Source organism: Charadrius vociferus, unplaced genomic scaffold (assembly GCF_000708025.1).
Source record: "Charadrius vociferus isolate BGI_N301 unplaced genomic scaffold, ASM70802v2 scaffold355, whole genome shotgun sequence".
Classification (NCBI taxonomy): Eukaryota; Metazoa; Chordata; class Aves; order Charadriiformes; family Charadriidae; genus Charadrius; species Charadrius vociferus.
Genome location: NW_009648451.1, coordinates 1,318,888 through 1,338,241, shown reverse-complemented (window position 1 = coordinate 1,338,241; position 19,354 = coordinate 1,318,888). Strand labels below are relative to the sequence as shown.

Here is a 19,354-nt window from a genome sequence, read left to right as displayed (position 1 = left end):
TGCAGGGCTTACAGCAACTGCAAAATCTAATTCTCATGGATTTATTCTTTGCTCCAAGTGAGAAAGTGAACTGTGAAAACAGTACAGAAACAAGTAATTAAAGATTGAGTCATAATGCTTCTGTGAGAGGGCAGAATGTGCAATCAACTGCAAATCTGGCATCTTCCTTTTTTGAAGAACTGCACTTTCCAACCTAAACACTGCCCTTTTAACACTGAGGTTCCTTTCTATCGAGAAGAAACCTTTGCTTTCTTCAAAGTGTTTTTAAACACTACAGATAATCTTGTCGTTTTTCAAATGATTGGAAGTATAACTTGAGCTTTATCTGTGTAACTATACCAAATCTCCCATCCTGCACAACAAGTATGATTGAACTCTAAACTTCTAGCTATTTAAAAGGACACCACTATTACTTGAACTACAAGATTGCTCTGTTGGTGGGTAACAAGATTAATCTAGAAAGCAAAAAAAATGGAGCCTCTGTAGTAGCTGCTGGGGAAGGTGGTGAGGTAATAAAAAGAAAATAAATTTCTGTCCTCTACGGTAGCTCAGCTGCCTAACTAGTGGCCCTTCCTGCAACTCACTAAAAAGGAAGCAGCTCCTAACAATTCAGTGGGATGATGGTACACTGGCAACAGCCCCCTCTGAATATTAACTTACTCATTAATACTGGGGTGCATGCCCAACATTCTCCTGAGCAGATCAAGAGAACAAGTGATTTAGTACTTTAACCGAGTAATTTGAGTGGAATCCCATGGGTCAAATAAAAGAGAATTTAAAGCATGAAAGTGTTTCTAATGTAACTATCAAAGAACTACTGAAAACAATAGATAACAGAGAACCTAAGAAATGTTTGCAAGAACCGTCTAGAACAGAACGAGATTATAGGTCCCATCAGCTTTCTCCATCAACAGTAACAAAACAACAGCAGTTTTGGGGAAAAGAAGCAGCGAAAGTGTTAACTAGACACAGACTTTGGTCAGCCAGCTGAATTTTTTCCATCTTTAATTAGTAAAAAAGAGGACATGAAATGACTGGTTATCACACTTCTATTATGTACAGCAGAAGCACCCGTTTTGCATATAGTTCCAGAGGACCCACAAGCATTTTTCCAATGCAAGCATCACCTTGAAGAACCACAAAGTAAGTTGTGATTAAAAATATTTCCCTATGCACTTAAAAATTCATCAACATTTTTCTGTTACAGTATTCTCTGCAATGCACACGGACATACACATATCTAAAAGGAAATTGCTACCTGTCCTCTTGTTGGCAAATCTTTTACACTGTCTGGTTTAAAGAAGGTGAAGTCAATCAGAGCCTGAAACAAAGACACTGCTTTCTCAGAATGGCCAGCCTGTCTCAGAAAGTGGCACTGCTGAATAAATATAGCTGTAAAGTAAAAAAAAAAAAAAATTAAAAAAAAGTAATATTATTTCAAATAAATTTTGTTGCAAAACATTTTATTACAGCCCACAAAGGACATACATGAAGTGCTGTAGAGCATAATTGTTTTGGAACAGTATCAAAATCCAAACCACAGGAAGTAACTAGCATAAATGCATGTCAAAATTGTTGTAGTTTATTTAACTTTAAACCCCCCACTTTAAACACAAGAAACAGATTACTTGTATTTATGCCACACATGCACTGTCCTTGTTGATGAACAAAAGTTATACACAATGGTCCCAACTTCAACTTACCTAGCATCTGACAGAGTGGGTCATAGCCCTCTTTGAAGATGCTGGGCATTATTACAATTCACACAGTAAGTGATTACAACAAAAATCCTTCTTGCCTAATTTTTGCATGAGACAGTTACATTGCTAATAAGATGGTAATATACCATTTTCATTGCAACTCTCATTCCCATTTTCTTTTCTTTTACGTAAGAACTCTCTTAAGAGACATCCAGTCTTTTGGCCAAAGTACTACTGCTTGAAAGTAGAGCCCTATTCCCTGCTCTTCAACAAATTATTTCTGTAATCATTGCCATATCCCTAATACACACTGAGCCTCAAGTCCCAGGTTAAAAGGGGAAGCAAAGCCCCAGTTTTTCTGTTCATATGTTCTCAATGAATCTTAAATGAAAGAGCTGAAGAAATAGCATGTATTATAAACACCTCTATTACTAGGCAGTTCAAGGACATCTCAAGAGATATTCCATCACTCCAAATTACACTCAAATCTTAACAAAACAATGGCTGTTCAAAAACCAAATTGCTTCAAGTCATAATCTTAATTGGCTTGCAAAAAAACCTCAAGATCCATAAATCAAGACTTAAATAATTCATTGCTAGTTTTGAAACAGTTCTTGAAGAACTGTTTGTTTCTTAACTAAATGCAATGTCTTTAGACAGCTTTAAACAATCAAAATATTTAAGTGTCTAGATACACACATGTAACAACATAGGTTAGCATCAATTGCTTCTAACGATCACCTTATTTTTTAATGCTAAGAAATGGCAAATGATTTACTCCTTTTACTTGTATTCAGATTTACATCAGATGTGCACACATGAAAATTTGAATTCAGCTAGAATATACAAACTAGGCATTTAATCTGATTTTCCTGCAACGTCAATTATTGTTTCTAATAACAAAGACACTGAGATTTCTGAAGATATTTAAACAACAAAAAGTATGTTTAATTATATAATAGAATCTTCCAAAGTATCTTATCCAATTTAGGCACCTTCCCCATCCAACCGACACTGAAAAAGTTGTCCTTTCCTAGTTTCTCAGCTTCAAACAGATGAGCTTTGATTAAAATAGTCTGAATGTACAGAATATCTCACCAGGACTTGCTGCCAAACTGGGAACAAAAATAAGTTATAGCATAAGATTTTCTGCATGATAAAAAAGAAAGCTATATTTGAAGAAATGCAGAGATCAGCATTTTCTTCTGGTGAAAGCTGAAAACAGCATGAATACATACTTATTTCAGTCCATGATGCTAAGACACTTCTGCAGCTGAACTGACCTAAAAGATAAGGATGTTTCTCCCCAACTAGTAGGTATAATTTGCAAAATAGGACTCCTTTTCCACAGCAAAATTCCAGAATGCTCACCTTCATTTGCTTTACATTAACAGATCCTAGTAAATTTAAAATATTACGAATTGCTATCTCAAAAGTAAAAACTAATCTATAATTTTAAATTAATTTTAACCTGCTTTCTAAAACTGCATGTTTTAAAAAACACCCACTTATTTCCAAGCTGACGGTACTGTGTACCGAATTGAACACTAGATGGCATAATCCACCATTATTTAAAATCGGCTCTTACACTTTATCACTAGCAAAGGTCAAAGGTTGAAGATACAGGCCCACCATACATCTACACTGCTACTTGCCTCATAATTAATTTGTGAAACTCTTTGTAAATTTATCTTAATGAACAACTTGATAATCTTCCTAATAAGTACTGTGTCAGTTCAAATTCAGCCCAAGAATTAGACAGTTGAGTCACTAAAAAAAAAGTATCTCAGATCAAGAAGTCTCCACTCCTTTAACCTGAATTCCAAAAGGGGGCAGGGACCAAACCAAAACCCTCAACAGTGTTCATAAACAAATCATTACAGTCTTAATACATTTGTCCTGAGAACGATTCATTGTGGTTTGTGCACAAAGTGACTGAAGTGTTGGAAATCAGAGACAGTAGAAGCAATTAGAAGTTATCAGGCAGTACAATATCCACCTGCCAGCACCAGATTTTTCCTTTACAGCTCTTTCTCCAGTGCTCGATCCAAGATGAATTAACTGAAGACTGTAAGAGACCTGAACAACTGAAACTGATTTGTAACCCAGAATCTCAGTTTATAAATCCGGACTGGATAAACAGATAGCATTATTGTTCAAACAGCAGTTACAGGACTTGGGATAAAAACAGAGGTTACTTAGACTATGCCACATATGAAGAAATGTGGACCGCTTCATAATAATGTCTTCTCGATGTTAAAAAAAAAAAATTAAAATGAAAAAAACACCAAAGATATTTATGGTGACACGAGTATTTCCCCTTCCTCAGTGTATTCATAGATTAACAATCACAATGACCCTCAAAGGTGGAGAAGCAAAATTCAAATGGGATAGGTTAAGTCATTTAGCTCCAAATAAATTTAAAGCCCATGCCAGAACTGAGCATGAAGTCGTTTCTTCCCTGGATCCAGTCCAGCATCCTAACCATCTGACTAATTTTCCTTCCAGGCATAATTATATAATAAATTATAAGTGCTAGATATGTGCATACAATGAATACAAAAGGCATGATCACACAGTATTACAGTTTATAATTCTCCATCTATGAAATGGGATGCTCAAGAAAATTTCACGTCGGACTTCCCATGTCCCTTCTCTTTTCTGGATTAAAGTAATTAACTACAAAACTTTTGAACAAGAGATACATGTTTCTTTTACAAGCCAATTTCTTTTTTTAATAAATCTTATTTATTAAAAATATATCTTATTAAATATAAATATATCTTACTAATTTTATCTTTTTCAAAGACAAAAGCACATCTCTCAGCTGTTGGCTGCAATTCTCCAGCCTTGACATTTGTACTATAAACCACTCAGCACGTTAGACTTTACTGAATGTTATATCACAAACTCTCCTGGGGAAGAAAAGTATCTGCTTTGTCCATATTTGGTTGGAATATCTGCTTTAATTCTCAGCTAAGAAACCAGGATGCCAGGCATTTTGAAGAGAACAAAAATTTCCTGTAATGCATAGGAAAGTCTATTCTTATAGAGAATGTATTCAACTCCTATGAAGACCGTTCTTACCACAACATAAAACAGAAAGAACCTTACCCAGCATAGCTTCTTCTGTACCAGGCAGTAGAGGATGTGATACCATGCTGCCATCCTGTACAGCTGCTAATGTAGTCAAACATTTTCCATAGAGACTATTGATTTTTGAAACAGAAAAGGTAGTGAACTGACTTTGACAGAACAGGAGATATTTCTTCCACAGCTCTGGATTATTGGGATGTAAGAAAATTAGCTTCTGCCACTCTTTGATCACAGCTGGTGGTTCCCAGAACTCTGTGCAAAGCTTCAGCCTGGCGAGTTTCAGATCAACGTTACTTGGATTGCTTTCAATTGCCCTCTCTAAAATAGCCAGTTTCTTTTCTAAGATTAACTTCAGTGACTTTCTTCTTACTTCCTGCTCTCCCTTACTGGCATAAGGGCTAGGTCCTCTCATTAACTCATCCTTAAAACAAAAGAAAAATCATGACAACATTAGAAAGAATCATCACTAGAATCATGAAAAGAATGCTGACATTTGTGAAAATGACTTAACAGCTCATTCTTTACCAATAGAAGACATATAGTCCTGAACAATGGGAACTACAACATAATGTTTGTGTATTTATTACTTATAGTAAGCAACCAAGTCAGTCAAAACACCTACCTGAAAAGAAACAAATTCCATCCAAGCGTTAATATCTCTTGGGTTTTCTCTGACTTTCTTGTTATGTTCTTCCACTTTTGTCATCAGATTGGAGTTAATGTTTATCCCAGGTTCTTGAACTGTTTGCTGCGTATTTACAGGCTCATGTTCTGCACCCTTGCACCCTTTCCCTTGTAGCCACACTGTAGTTGATGGATCATAAATCCCAAGAGGATTTACCTCTGCTGTGTCAGAAGGATCATCAGCTTCCACATGGAAAACTGGTATAAAAGCAGCTGGGTCAGATGGAGAACTTTTATTGCAAACAGGAATCCCATCTGTGTTCAGCATCTTCACATTGTTCTTTGTGAAGTAGCGCTCAGGTCGCCTCTGTAATTGCTTCCTTTTTGATGCAGAACTGTCCCAAGTTATACATTGTTTCCTTGCATCTATGCCAAGACAGGACTCTCCTCTCCTTTTGTATCTTAGAAAGAAAAATACAATTAAACATCTTCTAAAATACACGTTAGAAAAGATACCTCCTTTTTTGAAAGAATGCCTGGAAGTAGTACTTTAATTCAAGTTAACATTCAAAAGTAAGAAATTGGTAACTTTCTCCTAAATTAAGACTTCAATTTCTGTATTTTTTTTGGTGCCATCACATCTTTTATTATCATACTAAGCTTCCTCTGAGTTCAACAGTATCTTGCACACTAAGCAGAAGAAAAAAAGATTTTTTTTTACCTCCTATCATTGTAAGCCACTTAGACAAACTTGGAGAAAGAACAACAAACAGAATTATTTAAGTCTATTTAGATTAGATTATTTGAAACTGAAAAATCAGAAACCAGTAGTTCAGTGCAGTAATAACCTTCTGTATCCCTAAGCCTCTATACATTTCATATGCCAAGAAGTGGGCAGGTACAAGGGCGGGGGGTAAGAGAGACCAGGTTCATAAAGGCCACCATAATCCTATGGATTAAGAAAGGAAAATACCATCTTAAAATATTACCAAGAATGTAATTTCACTGGCAGACACTGTGACGTGCAATGTTAAAATAACACTTTTCATCTCAAACAATAGCTGAGAATCCAAAGGGGGCAGAAAATTGGAATGGATTGTAACCAGGCAATTTTACTGCAAAAGGTATATACACTACAAAAATAAAACCCATAAATCCTCCCTCCTCCACAAATAATTGCTTTTTATATATAGTAAACAATTTTTCTTGAGAACATCAAGAAGTAAGTGCACATACATAATGCATGAGCTCAGTGTAAGCTCTTCTATATAGGCTTCTCCATTAATGTGGGGAAATGTTCTGAAGGGTCATCCCAATACCAGTAACCCACTAAGGATGATGAATACGCAATTTCACCTATACTCATTTGAAATGTAGCAATGCATAAGATAGATACCCTTTGGTACAATGTCTGGGTGATCTAACATAGAATCTGCTAAAAAAGTACCTGTACTTTTTTTTTGCAAGGATATGAAACTGTTCAAGTAAATAAACCTCTTGACAAATCTACTATTAAATAATCAGTACCTTCATTTCCCTTTCAGACACAGAAACAGAACAATAGAGATCAAATGGGGCTCTCGCCCAAAGATGATCTGTAACAGAACCCAGGATTTCTGACCTCAAAACCATACTTTTGAACCTGCCCCATGCTGCCACCTCCAGATGGCAGTTCTACAAGTTCACATACCTGCAGTCTACCGCACAGACAATGTTTTTAGAAAAAATGGAAGTCATGCACTTTACTCCCATTATTTCACAGCATCCTTTGCCTTTTAAAATATTTACGCCTAATGCAAAGTCAAATTCTGAAATAAACTATGCAGTTATCTTAGTTTCTCATCTTTTACAGAAAAACTTCAGAGCCAGACTCAAATTAGTGAATCTTGAGATAGTGACTCCGTGACAGCTTGAATAGCAATGGAAACCAACATATTGTACCTTGCTATGTCCCCTCGATACAGTGACTTGTAGGCCCAGTTTGCAGGGTCTGATTTCTTATCTATCCTGAAGGTTTCTGTTGTGGAAGCCTGGATATCATCAAGCCAAACAAAGCGATTGCTGGTAAGATTTGATGTTTTCTTATCTAGACTGAAGAAAAGGAGAAGTAGTATATTCTAAACATTTGTGCACATATTCAGCATTGATAAAACCAAGGAAACATTACATTTCTGTAGTTCATAATAATTTAATTTACTCGAAGTCATGGTACATGATCCATTATTGCAAAGTCAGTCACACGCTCAGAAAAAAACAACTAGAAACAACGAATAGGACCATCAAAACCAAACTCACCTTGCATTTCCAAAGATAGGATTTAGGATTATGGTAGGTAATAACAAGGTTTAACCAATTGTTTGGCAAACTATAATATGAAAGCCATATATTACTACTTTTAAAATTTAGTTTTGTTTTTTGTAAGATGCTACAATTAAAAAAAAGAGGATAATCTGTAAAAGGATTATGTTGATTAGCTGTAATTATACCCACGTATTTGCTAAAACAGTGCGCAAAGTGGTTTATGAATTGCAGTTATACAAATGAACTTAAGTGGAAATTGCCACCTGCTTCCAAACTGAAGACAACTATGAACTCCCAATTTGAATTCGTGTTACAAATACGTAACTTAGTAAATGAGTTCTATAGTCTTGAGAAGCTTTCTAAAATTTCACAAGATCTATTGCATTTATAGTGATTTTGGTGGTTCAGGTTTCAAAAACAGTCTCCTGAAAAATCAATATTCTTTCAGTATCAACAATTTATGGAAAATAGACTCCCTGCAAAAAATTCGGCCCTTTCATTTGGACAAAGCACTAGCTGGCTGGCCCAGTATAGCAAACAGCTGATGAACCAGGTTCAGCACATAAGTCCACTCCATCCAGCCCTGACACCCTTCCAGCAAAGACAAGAGTGACTGGGCAGAGCACAATGGTCTTTGCATCCCAATGATTTTCATTGTGCTTCCTCACAGCCAAGTAAGATTTAGCTGCCACAAACCAACAACTGAGTCTTCATACAGGAGGAGGTGAGTGTGGCTAGAGGCATCAGACAATACCTCCAGCACCACTGCCATTCTTCGACAGGGAAGCAATGTTGAGATCCCATGGCACAAGCACATGCACACAAGCTTGTGCTCTCAGCTCCTGGTTAATCTGCCTTGGGAAAAAGTAGTAAATTGGGGGAAGTCAAGGACTGCCTGGACTACACCCAGCTGTAACAACAATTCCTCAATGTCACCAAATCCTCACTCTGTCCCCAGGAGCAGCTGCAGTGCTGTGAATTAGAGCCAGAGCTGCTGATACTAAAGAAAAAACAGGAACTAGGGAATCAGAGACAGGTAAAATGGCTGCTCAGACTAGCAAACATGTTGAGAAACATGGAAAGATTACACAGACAGTTAGACTGGGCCACTTTGAATGAAATTATCAAAACCCAACCAACTAAGAAAAGCACAGCTAGGTATGCCAAACTTGAACATTCAGTATGTTCACAGAACCTCTTTTACTGCTTAAAGATCGTGCTAGTCACGAGATAACCTATTTTCTTGTTCCATAAAAAATGACACCTCCACTAATTACACAGTACTTTAGAGCTCCTGGAATTCACAAAAAAAAGATCTAGCAAAACAATTTCAATTGTTCAAATACCCATCTAGATGTACTATGAGCAAGAAGGATGAAGCACACAGCACAGAGCAATAAAGGGCTAGAGATAAAAGAAATGTTAAATTGTACAAGAAACTTTGTCTTAATATGAAAAAAAGGAAACGTTAACTCTCTGAGGAGGAAGTCATATTACAAGGCAAACACAGCTATATCTTAAGACTTTTGCACTAGTTAAGAATGTTTAACGCAATCCCTCTCCAAACTCTCCCAAAAGATCCATGAAAGTAAACTAGATGCTTATAAAAATTCACCATGAGCCTCTACATGTTTTTAAAAATATATTTCATTACCACCATACCATGCTTTGTTCTGCAGAACAGTACTTCACAGAATATTTTAGTCACAGTTTTTCAGATATGATTAAACAAGTGGTTCTAATTCTATTTCCACTGCTTAGAATGCAGGTTTAGTCATATACAGCTTAGAAAAAAATGACCCACCAGCGGTAAGAATTTCATTCATAAAGTTGAGACAAGTACAAGAACACAATGAATTTACATCTTGCATAGTATTAATAAATACATACTTTGCTGCTGATTCCTTTTCATGATTTCTGCCACTTCCTGTGGCTTTGTCCTTGATGTGCTTAGTGTCTAGGTCTGATTCACTGCTACTGGAGTCCCCTTTGGTTTTCTTTTTTGTCTTCTTGTAGTGGTGATGCTTTTTCTTTTTCTTTTTCCTTTTCTTACTTGACTGTTTCAGACTCTCATCTGTATCACTTTCCCCTGACAACTCTGATCTTGAAGTAGTCCTGCTTGGAAACAGGGTAGGTTTAGATTGGATATTAGGAAAAATTTCTTCACAGAAAGGGTTGTCAAGCATCAGAACAGGCTGCCCAGGGAAGCGGTGGAGTCGTCATCCCTGTAGGTATTTAAAAGATGGGCAGATGTGGTGCTAAGGGACATGGTTTAGTGGTGGTTTTGGCAGTGTTAGGTTGATGGTTGGACTTGATCTTAAAGGTCCCTTCCAACCTAGATGATTCTAAGTATATATCTATATACACCTATATATCTAATGTGAAGAAATTTGACCATAAGAAAGCACAGAATCATTTTACGCTTCACCTTTATTCTTCCTGTATTTTTGGAGAAGAGAGTTAGCAGCCACACATACAATAAAAGTGATATAAATCTGCATTAAATAACAACTATCTTTATTTTTTCAGCTGCTGGGATTACTGACAACCATTCTTAAAGTTTTAATTGTCAAAGGCATTTTGATGTGTGATCTGTATAAATATCCATCTGTTATCATTGCCAAATTAAAGAAGATGACTGAGCTGATAAAATTTCCTAACTCTGCTAAGACAATTTAGGTCAAGCTAAAGGGACAAGAAATCTTTCAGGGTGACCTACAAAAGAGAAATTCTACACTTTTTTCCCTTGTCTCTTTATGATTTACATAAAAAATATTAAAAAAACTTTTAAAATCACTTCCAGATTAGAAATTCAAATCTTACCAATCAGGGAACAATTTTTGATGACTGAATTAATGTTATCATATAATATAACACTGTAGCAAACACTACATGCAACATACAACTGACTCACTGAGAGATCACACAAAGGACAGATAGTTTTGGCAAAACACATGTATATCATTGTACCTACTACATATGCTCCCACATTTAATAATCAACTGAAATAATGGAGGTGTTCTCTAACCCTTAATTAAAGCACAAGCTCTTTTTAAACAGTTTTTCTGGAATCTTTCAGTAAGAGAAAGGAGTGACAAGTGTCAGTATTCCTAATATGTCAAGAAAAGAAAATGCAGCATTTCAGAAGCCAGGCACCTCAAAAAAAAAAAAAAAACAAAACACCTCCAAACAAACAACCTTACACAATTTATTTAAGGGCAGTTAAGAAAAAAGAAGCCATAGAAGAACCATTAGCTGACCTTTAAAACACACACACACACTCCCCCAAACCAAAGAAACAACCCAAAACCCCCAAAACGCACCAACTATGTCGGACTAATTAGTTCTTACTGAATTGAGAATGTACCCTAGTAATAGGCAAAAAGATCAAACATTTCCCTGTATGCTATTTTTTTGACAAATTCTTTTTTAAAGATTAATTAAATATGGTGGGTTTACTATGTCATTCTATTTGAATGGTAATTTGTAAATTCCTTAGCTTTATGACATTACAGTCCTGAAAAAATGTGAAGAAATATAAGCAGAATATGTGACTGATAAACAGAACAGTGATTGCATTTCAACCACACAATACGTGTAAATATAAGTATACAAAAAGATATATTTAGCTGTGATTGTTATTATAAAGACATCCTCTATCATAACCACCAACAGTCATTGTAAATACAGGAGTTTGTATCAAATTAAAAGTGACTAAGTTTTTGAACTTCGCAACCGCAACTTGATTCCTTTAATCATTAAGTGCTAGTTACAGTGTAGATATGCCAAGTATAGCAACTATTCTAGTGAAGCTATTAAAACTAGTTCTTCAGCAAATGTGGCTCCTTAAGGCTCATTTTTTTTAAAGCATATAATCAGCCACTTCAGTGATCAGCATGTTCTACACAGCCGCACAACTTGATACATGTAATGTTTCATTAATTCACATCTTCAATGAGTTTTTAAAAAGTTAAAAACTTGACTGTGAAATGGCTGATTGAACTGGTTTTCACAGAGAAATCACAAAGATGATGCTTAATCTTTACATTATTTCAAGGGTCACTTAGGACATCCAAAACCTAATGAAGAATCATGATCACTCCATTCCCTTTCCATTCCAAAATAACAATGATTTAAATGCAGCTGTGAGAAAAAGAAAATGGGAATGTAATTGCATAAGCATAATTTCTCATTATTTTAAGTTAAAGGACATGGAAGCATTATTCATACTTTTATATATGACTCAGTTCAGGCCTTTTAAAATACTGAACAGGCGAATGAAAAGCAACCCTAAAAGCTCATGATTTTGGTCTCACATTAACAAAAGATAAGCAGGACAAAAGAAAGAGGCTATTTTAAAAGATATTGAAGTACATTCTACCTTATTAGTGGTGATTTTTCAGGGATGAGATTTGCAACTTCTGTAGTGCGCTGGTGCAGTAATAGTGCATCTTCCGTAGAGAAGCTTGGGTTACTAAGCCAGTCCAATTCTGCAGGTAAAGAAAAGCGTGCGATCAATACAAATTAGCTTGCTCTGTTTTTTTGAAGTTGGGGGTTAATCTAGTCAGCAGGCAGCTAAATTCACAGCAAATGTCACTAAGTCATGTGTAATAATTGAGCATATTGCAAAGCAGTCCATGAAATTTCCATTTAGCAGAACACTAGGTTGTAATGAGGTAAAATATTTAGGAGCTGGAATCTTCCCCGACATCAATCTAAGCTTTAAAAACCCACTACACAATAATACTTAAAAGTTTATACTGAAAGCAGATAATATGTTTTGTACACTGCTATATACTTTAAAAAAACCCCAAATATGTCCAATATTATCTTTTACCACGTAAAAATTCTAACTTTATATATTTACACATTGTATAAAGGTTACATATGCATAATTGTATACAATCTTCTAATGTATCTTCATAGATTTTAACGTATTACTCATAATTATTATATACAATATGTATATTTACATATTTAACAAGTAAAATTGAAAAAATTACAGAAGGGCATAATTAAATGAAAGGTGTAGTTAATGAATGCAATACAAATAATGCAATCTTAGAAAAGTGTACTTTACTCACTGCATGGAAGATATTTTTGACACAACTTTATTGACAGGGACGCCCATTACTGATAAGAATACTCAAGTGTTTTATACAAGGTCAAAACGTGTCACTGGATTCTCAGTTATCTAACCACCGAAATACCATTAGACTTTTAAATAATGTGGAAAAAAAAAAAAAGGCTAATTGATGCTAATTTTGATATATTAGTCAGCATTAAGCATTTTGCTAGACCTCAGCCGTTTCACTCATCAGATAAGATCAGATACTGACAGGATGTGGAGGGGGAATTTTTTTGCCATAATTTTACTGGTATTAAAACTTCTGTAACAATTTTCATAGAGATTTCATTTCTAGAATTCTTCTGAATATGTGAAATTTCCTAACATATTAAACAAGAAATGCTATTTCACATAAGCACAGAATTTAACATCAGCCTCTCCAGTGCCAGACCACAGGAGATAACAACAAAAGGAACAAATTCGGTCTCCCTGCCTGTTCTCCATGCTCTTTACAACCATTTTTGCCTCAGTGTTTTTCTTGTCACACTCTCATCTTCGTGCTTTTGACTACACTGACCTCTAATCCTTAAATAGCATGAACTCATTGTCTGCCAAGCCATACATCTCTCCTCCTCCTGAAGTATTTCTTTCAGAAATAGCTCTTCATACCAAAACTCCTTCTTCATCTCATATCCCTGAATTGTTGTCCACAGAAGGATTTAAAATGGAGCAGGCTGCAAAACAGCTGGTTAACCTAAGTTAAACTCATCAAGAAGTACATACAATCAAGCAAAGCTCCAGTTCACATTTCCCAAGAGACTGCCCCTGCTACCAAAGACCAAAAGCCCTGTGGGGAGGGCCGCCTTCTCTGGTTCATCTTGAACCTCCACCTCTGCGCAGAGAACTCGCAATTCACAGCAACGTCAGGACCAAATCACACTTCCCATGAGCATCCCAACCAGTACGCCGCAGAACACTGCCACGCACCATTGCCCAGCTCACCAAAATGTAGGATGTAGACCGGAAAAAATAAAAATTCAGCTGTATAATATATATGCATATTATTGCAACCTTCTGCCTGGCAATGAGAATCACCCAACCTAAAGCAAATACACTACCCTGCTTTGCTACATATCAACATGAGGTTTTTTTTTTTCACTTACAGGAAAATACTTAAGATACATTAATGTAAAATTAGAATAAAAATTGAAACCTTAAAACCGTGATCTTTACTTGCCTAGTTAAAATATGATAAAAATCTACTATTTAATTTAAATTAATCCACCCTGGCACAAACGCCTTCATTTTAAGTATGTGTCTATGACTCTAAAACTGTAAATCTACCACAAAGCATTCTCCTCAAACCTTTGGTGAGCTTAAAGGAGAAAGATTTATGCTGAATAATATCCAAGTAACATTCCACTCGCCTATCAAAATAATTATTCCCCCTGCTAGGGAATAAAGTTTTATGCAACAATAAGTTAATTTCTTATTTTAATCCTGTAAGAATTACTTCTTAGAAAAATTGTATTTAGTATTTTCCATGAAATATCAAAATGTTTCTCATGGATAATTCTGTAACCATTATATTTAAAACACACAGGAGTTAAATAAATTCATACACCTGATAACCTGGAGTTAATAACTCAATATATGTCACGTAGTATACTAAGTGCCGCTTTATACCTGAGATTTTTGAGGTATATGTATTAAATGTGATATTGATTTTTAAAATTATCATCTTCCTTATATTAAATTATTTCTGTTTATTTGGTAACAAAAACAGGGTGTAAAGAACGCAGAGGCAAACTGCAACCCTACAATGTTTTTCCATTGGTGACACTCTGGTCTTCCTTAAACAGAAAAATTCAGAGAAAATACAATGGTCCAGAGCACTCCAGATTTCAGTAAATGCAACTAATCTGTGCATAAAGCCTTTTATTTATTTACAGAAATAAAGCAGACATTTAATTCCCTTTAAAAAAAATAAATCCGTCTTTGTTTTGATTTGTGTTGCATTAACCAGATGCACCTACCAAAACAGAAAAATGCACTGGTTGGCAGTCTCTGATGTAAAGGTGCATCACCTAACAGCACAAAACTGTAACTTATTAGCCAGATGAATCTCCTTAAAATTATTACAGAAGTTCCAAAGATATACAAAACATACCTGATCTGTCTTTGGCCAGATCTCAAATAACATACTTTAGGCACAAAGACACTCTCTGTAGTTTTTGAGCTACTCTTTTTAATAAATTATTGTTTCCCTTTGTAATGTGTAATAAATCAGGTACTAGTACTATTTTTGGTGGAAATAAATTTATTGTAAGGTAGTTCTGTATTGATTTCAATGAGGAATTATGGTTCAAAAATCACTTGAACTGTATCAATACTAATACTCATGACACTTAATAAAACACTGGGTTATGTTTTGTTAAAAAGTAAGCTTGAAGGCAGAATGAAGTTAAATAATTTTCCTCCAGTTGTACAGTGTTGTTGATGACAAAATTCAGAATTCAAGACTTACAATATTCAGACCATTAGGAAAAAAGTTCAAGATGTTTAACTTTTAAAAGACCTTAGAGCAAGACCTTGAAGTGCTGTATGCATCAAAGGAGGCTTTTCGTTGATTTCAAGGGCATAATATCAGCTCCTCCAGAGATTAATGCAGAGAATGCATTTTTTAATGTTATTCATCAGTGTAAACACTTTAGATACAGACCAGCCCAAACTAGGAAAAAAATGTTTGCATACAAGTATGCTAAATTTTATAACCTTGAGCCTTATGGCACTACAGTGCCAAGCAACTTCCAAATGGAGATACAGATCCTTAGCAGCACTAAGGGCTTCAGTCTTAAAAACTGAAAAATATAAAGCAACTGATACATTTCTTTTTAAAATGGCATTATTGACCACATCAACAAAATGAACAGAGAAGAAAAGGAAGAAAGAAAGCAGTAAAGCTCCAGCTGTTTTAGAAAACACAATAAAACATGAGGCTGACAAACCATATAAACTTCCCTGAGGCACAAAACAGGCTACACCTGAGCTGGCAGAAGAGTGGAAAGCAGTTATCTTTACATTTCTGTTTAAAAAGCTGTTCTAAGACCAGAACCACATTCTTAAATAAAAAGAGTGAGTTGGCAAACTTCATTCCCCTCCTTCTCACAGCAAATTAATCCTGCAGCTCACAAAAGGTTGAAGCCTGGATTTCTGAGTTGTCCCCTCCATCCTCTACACTCCCCACTGCTGCCACAGCTTCAGGAATTATCTGGGTTCTCTAGACCCTTCTACGGTACTTTGCCACATCCCACAATCATTGGCTGGGCAAGAGGCAGCCTGTACTGTGTCAGATTGTGATCTCTGAAGATGTTTATTAGTTGGCTAATGTACATGTGCTCATTACCAAGCCCATCTATCCTGGTTAACAGTTCAATTCACATTACAGCCCCTCTCTCAGCAGCAGCACTCTATCTAGGTTTATCTTTTCTAAGCAAATGTAGATTTTCAGAGACCTTCTCTACTTTTGCTATTTCTCTCTCCCACCACAATAAATTTGACCGAAAGGGTTAAAACTTCTGAGGAGGAAAACAGAGATATTAAGCAGGCTGGCACAGACACACAGCAAGCATTCAAGAAATCCATTTCCATAGGAAATTTGCCTTAAATATAGCAAAAATAATGTCTATTATCACCATTAACTATTAGAAATGAACTTCCAAGATGTCATTTTAACTTAACTTTGCCTGAAAGTATCTGCTATCCCCTTACAGATGTGAAGTCGCTATCTTGGTGCAATATGATTACAACAGTGAGCACAAGCAGAATAAGGTTTATTTTTTATGTTTTAAATTATTGGTTTAGGGCCTCCAGGGAAAATTCATCTACAGAAATGGAGTCATAAACATTAATCCCCTGACTGTGCCTGTAGCATGGTTCTACCTGAGCAAATGAGATCAAATTGCCTTTTTAAAACATTGAAGAATCACACTGCAAGAACCAATCCCTGTAGCACAGTCAATACGCCTCTGTGGATACACCAGGGAAATATTTAGAAATCTCCAACTACAGTATTTTCTGAACAATTTAATCAAACTGACCTAACACTCTGGAAAGAACTGAACAATTTTTTCCATTACACAACATGCAAGTCCAAACCTCCTTGTAAATAATCTCCAGTGAATCGGTTAGCTGGATACAAGCATTTCAAACATTGAAATGCATTCCAAACTTTAAAACTCTACCTTTTCATTTCTTTGGTATTTTCTCTTGTCAAATATTTTAAATGTTTATCATTGTCACAGATGAGATTTACGTTCTTAACATAAAGAATAAAATACATAAAAGACTTCTTTTGTGATAATACGCATGTACTTGTTATTGTTCTACTCTACCATCCACATTCAAGAGCACAACAGTAGAAGCAATCCAATGGTATTCTTTTTATACCTTTCCAAGCAAAAAAATTAAAAATTTACAGTGCATGTCTACAATTTTTTAAGAGTTATGCAAAGCCTTTTGTTGCCTCTCAGAATCCTGAAAATCTATTTTCAGCAAAAATCACTGCATCGTCTTACCCACAGACTAGTTCAGACTGTAAATAATGCTGTGCCTAATGCTTACTACTGTCAGCAGGGTTAATTATTACCACTGCTCTGTTCAGTATGGCTACTGATAAATTTGTAATTTATCTTCTACCAAAAACTAATTAAGCTTGACAACATAATTGTAAGAAACCATATACAAAATTACTTTGTACTCTAGAGGTTGCTGCAACTCAGCAATCTAGCAGGGTAGGAAGAGTGTACAGCAATACTTCTGTTTCAGGCAACACTTATATTTATAAACGGTTTAGGAAGGTTTGTCAGAGACAGAGGTGGTCAGAGGAATGAAACACGGTCAGCATATTTACATTATTACCTCAACTTTCACATTAAAATTATGAAGCAGTCCTAAATGACTGCAAAAGACACCTCAGTTTTGCCTATCATGTTGAATACAACACACTCTGATCTCTGTATTATGATGGACTTTGGCCTCGTATCAGCTCTGAGGAGAGTCATCTATCAGAGTGATACCAAAATTGCCCGTCAAGTTCTCAAGTTCTCACAAGCTGAACGTGTGAAATTTGATATATGCCACCACAAATGTGGTTCTGAGTTAATACTTAATTTTTATAACTATACTGAAATGTGGTCATTAAAAACAAAGTACAATATTGGCTAAAACATAAAACAAATAAATTATGTTCCCTAAAGTTTTGTCAATAATTCTCATACAAAAATAGTCCAGTAGACCAAAATGTAACTCATAAACAGTGCTAATAACTGAACTTTAGATCGAAAGTCACTCTTAACATCTTTTTCTGTGTAATCTGAACTTCCAGACAGGTGGTCTGTGGTGACACAGACTAGGCATAACAAACCTAAAGGCTAAATTCCCAGAGTTTTAAAATACATGCACAGTCTTACTAATAGAGAATTTTACTGTACCTCTGCCTGGCAGAGCAGCTCTTCTCTTCCTAGAAGCTACAATTTGGGATCTTATTATGTCCACTATTCCCTGCACCAAGTGTCATTACCAGAAAGGCTCCTGAATGTGGCTAGATCATCTCTGTACTGGCAGACTGAGTATCAACAGCTCCAATGCCACCAGGCGGTAATGCAGAACTGGTTAGAATAAGAAGATAACCCCAGCCTGTACTGCTAAAAGCTTCAAAAACTCACTATACTGACTGGAGCAAATAAGGAATTTAGCCTCGGTAAACAATTCTCTTAGAGTTTCCCCTTGCTGTGGTGTCCAAACGATGGGCAGACTCAAGGGGTGGTAGAAGCTGGCAAACAAAAGCATAGTTCAAAACATCTCCCAGTAGAATTAATAAACGTTGTACATATGTCAGAGTTTGGCAATACAGCAGATAGGGTTCTTTACTCATTCAATAGAAGTGTAACTGCTAGACAGCAACCACGACTGTCAAAATGATAAACTGAATCGCAATCTCACTCATCACCTTTCAAAAAATACCATTTGCAACTAAGATGTGGCTTAATAAATACGCAAGGAAACAAGAAAACACTTTTTAAGTTATCCAAGGCTAGCAGAGAAAAAAACAATGTCGTTTTCTGCATAAAGCAAACCTTCTCCACCAACACACACACAAAGTTAACACAAAGTTAACGTAGATGTATTTTTAAAAGATGAGGATTTCTATAGCCACGCTGCCAGCATCTACCAGCAGACAGCTGGACGCAAACCTGAACACACCTGAGAACCCGTCAATGAGAAGACGGCACCGTTTTTACCGGGGTGTCCCTATTTCGGGTCCTCCCCAAAGTTACCTCACGGAAAGTAACTCTGTTCGTTAAGCACGGTAACTTTACTGAAACCGGCAGCGACACGCCGTGCGCAGAGGACGGCTGTGCGCTCCGCTCCTACCCTGCACACGAGGGAGGAGCCCGGGCCGAGGGGCACACCGCCCCCTCACAGGGCGCGTACCGAGCGCTGTCGGCGGCGGGGCGCTGACCGGGCAGGCCGGCCCCTCTGCCCCGCTCCCAGGCCGCCAGAG

General features: G+C 36.2%; 1 protein-coding gene across 1 annotated transcript in view; it reads right to left on the bottom strand.

Moving 5' to 3' along the window:
* The window catches only part of NRDE2 (NRDE-2, necessary for RNA interference, domain containing), a 64,291-nt gene that overhangs the window by 14,810 nt on the left and 30,127 nt on the right, over window positions 1–19,354 (bottom strand). Inside the window, exons 3-8 of the mRNA XM_009885606.1 lie at window positions 12,103–12,211; window positions 9,612–9,836; window positions 7,362–7,511; window positions 5,419–5,881; window positions 4,815–5,217; window positions 1,259–1,392 (exon numbers count right to left, since the gene is read on the bottom strand). Of these exons, the coding sequence (XP_009883908.1) occupies window positions 1,259–1,392; window positions 4,815–5,217; window positions 5,419–5,881; window positions 7,362–7,511; window positions 9,612–9,836; window positions 12,103–12,211 (1,484 nt within the window). The remainder of the gene's footprint in view (window positions 1–1,258; window positions 1,393–4,814; window positions 5,218–5,418; window positions 5,882–7,361; window positions 7,512–9,611; window positions 9,837–12,102; window positions 12,212–19,354) is intronic.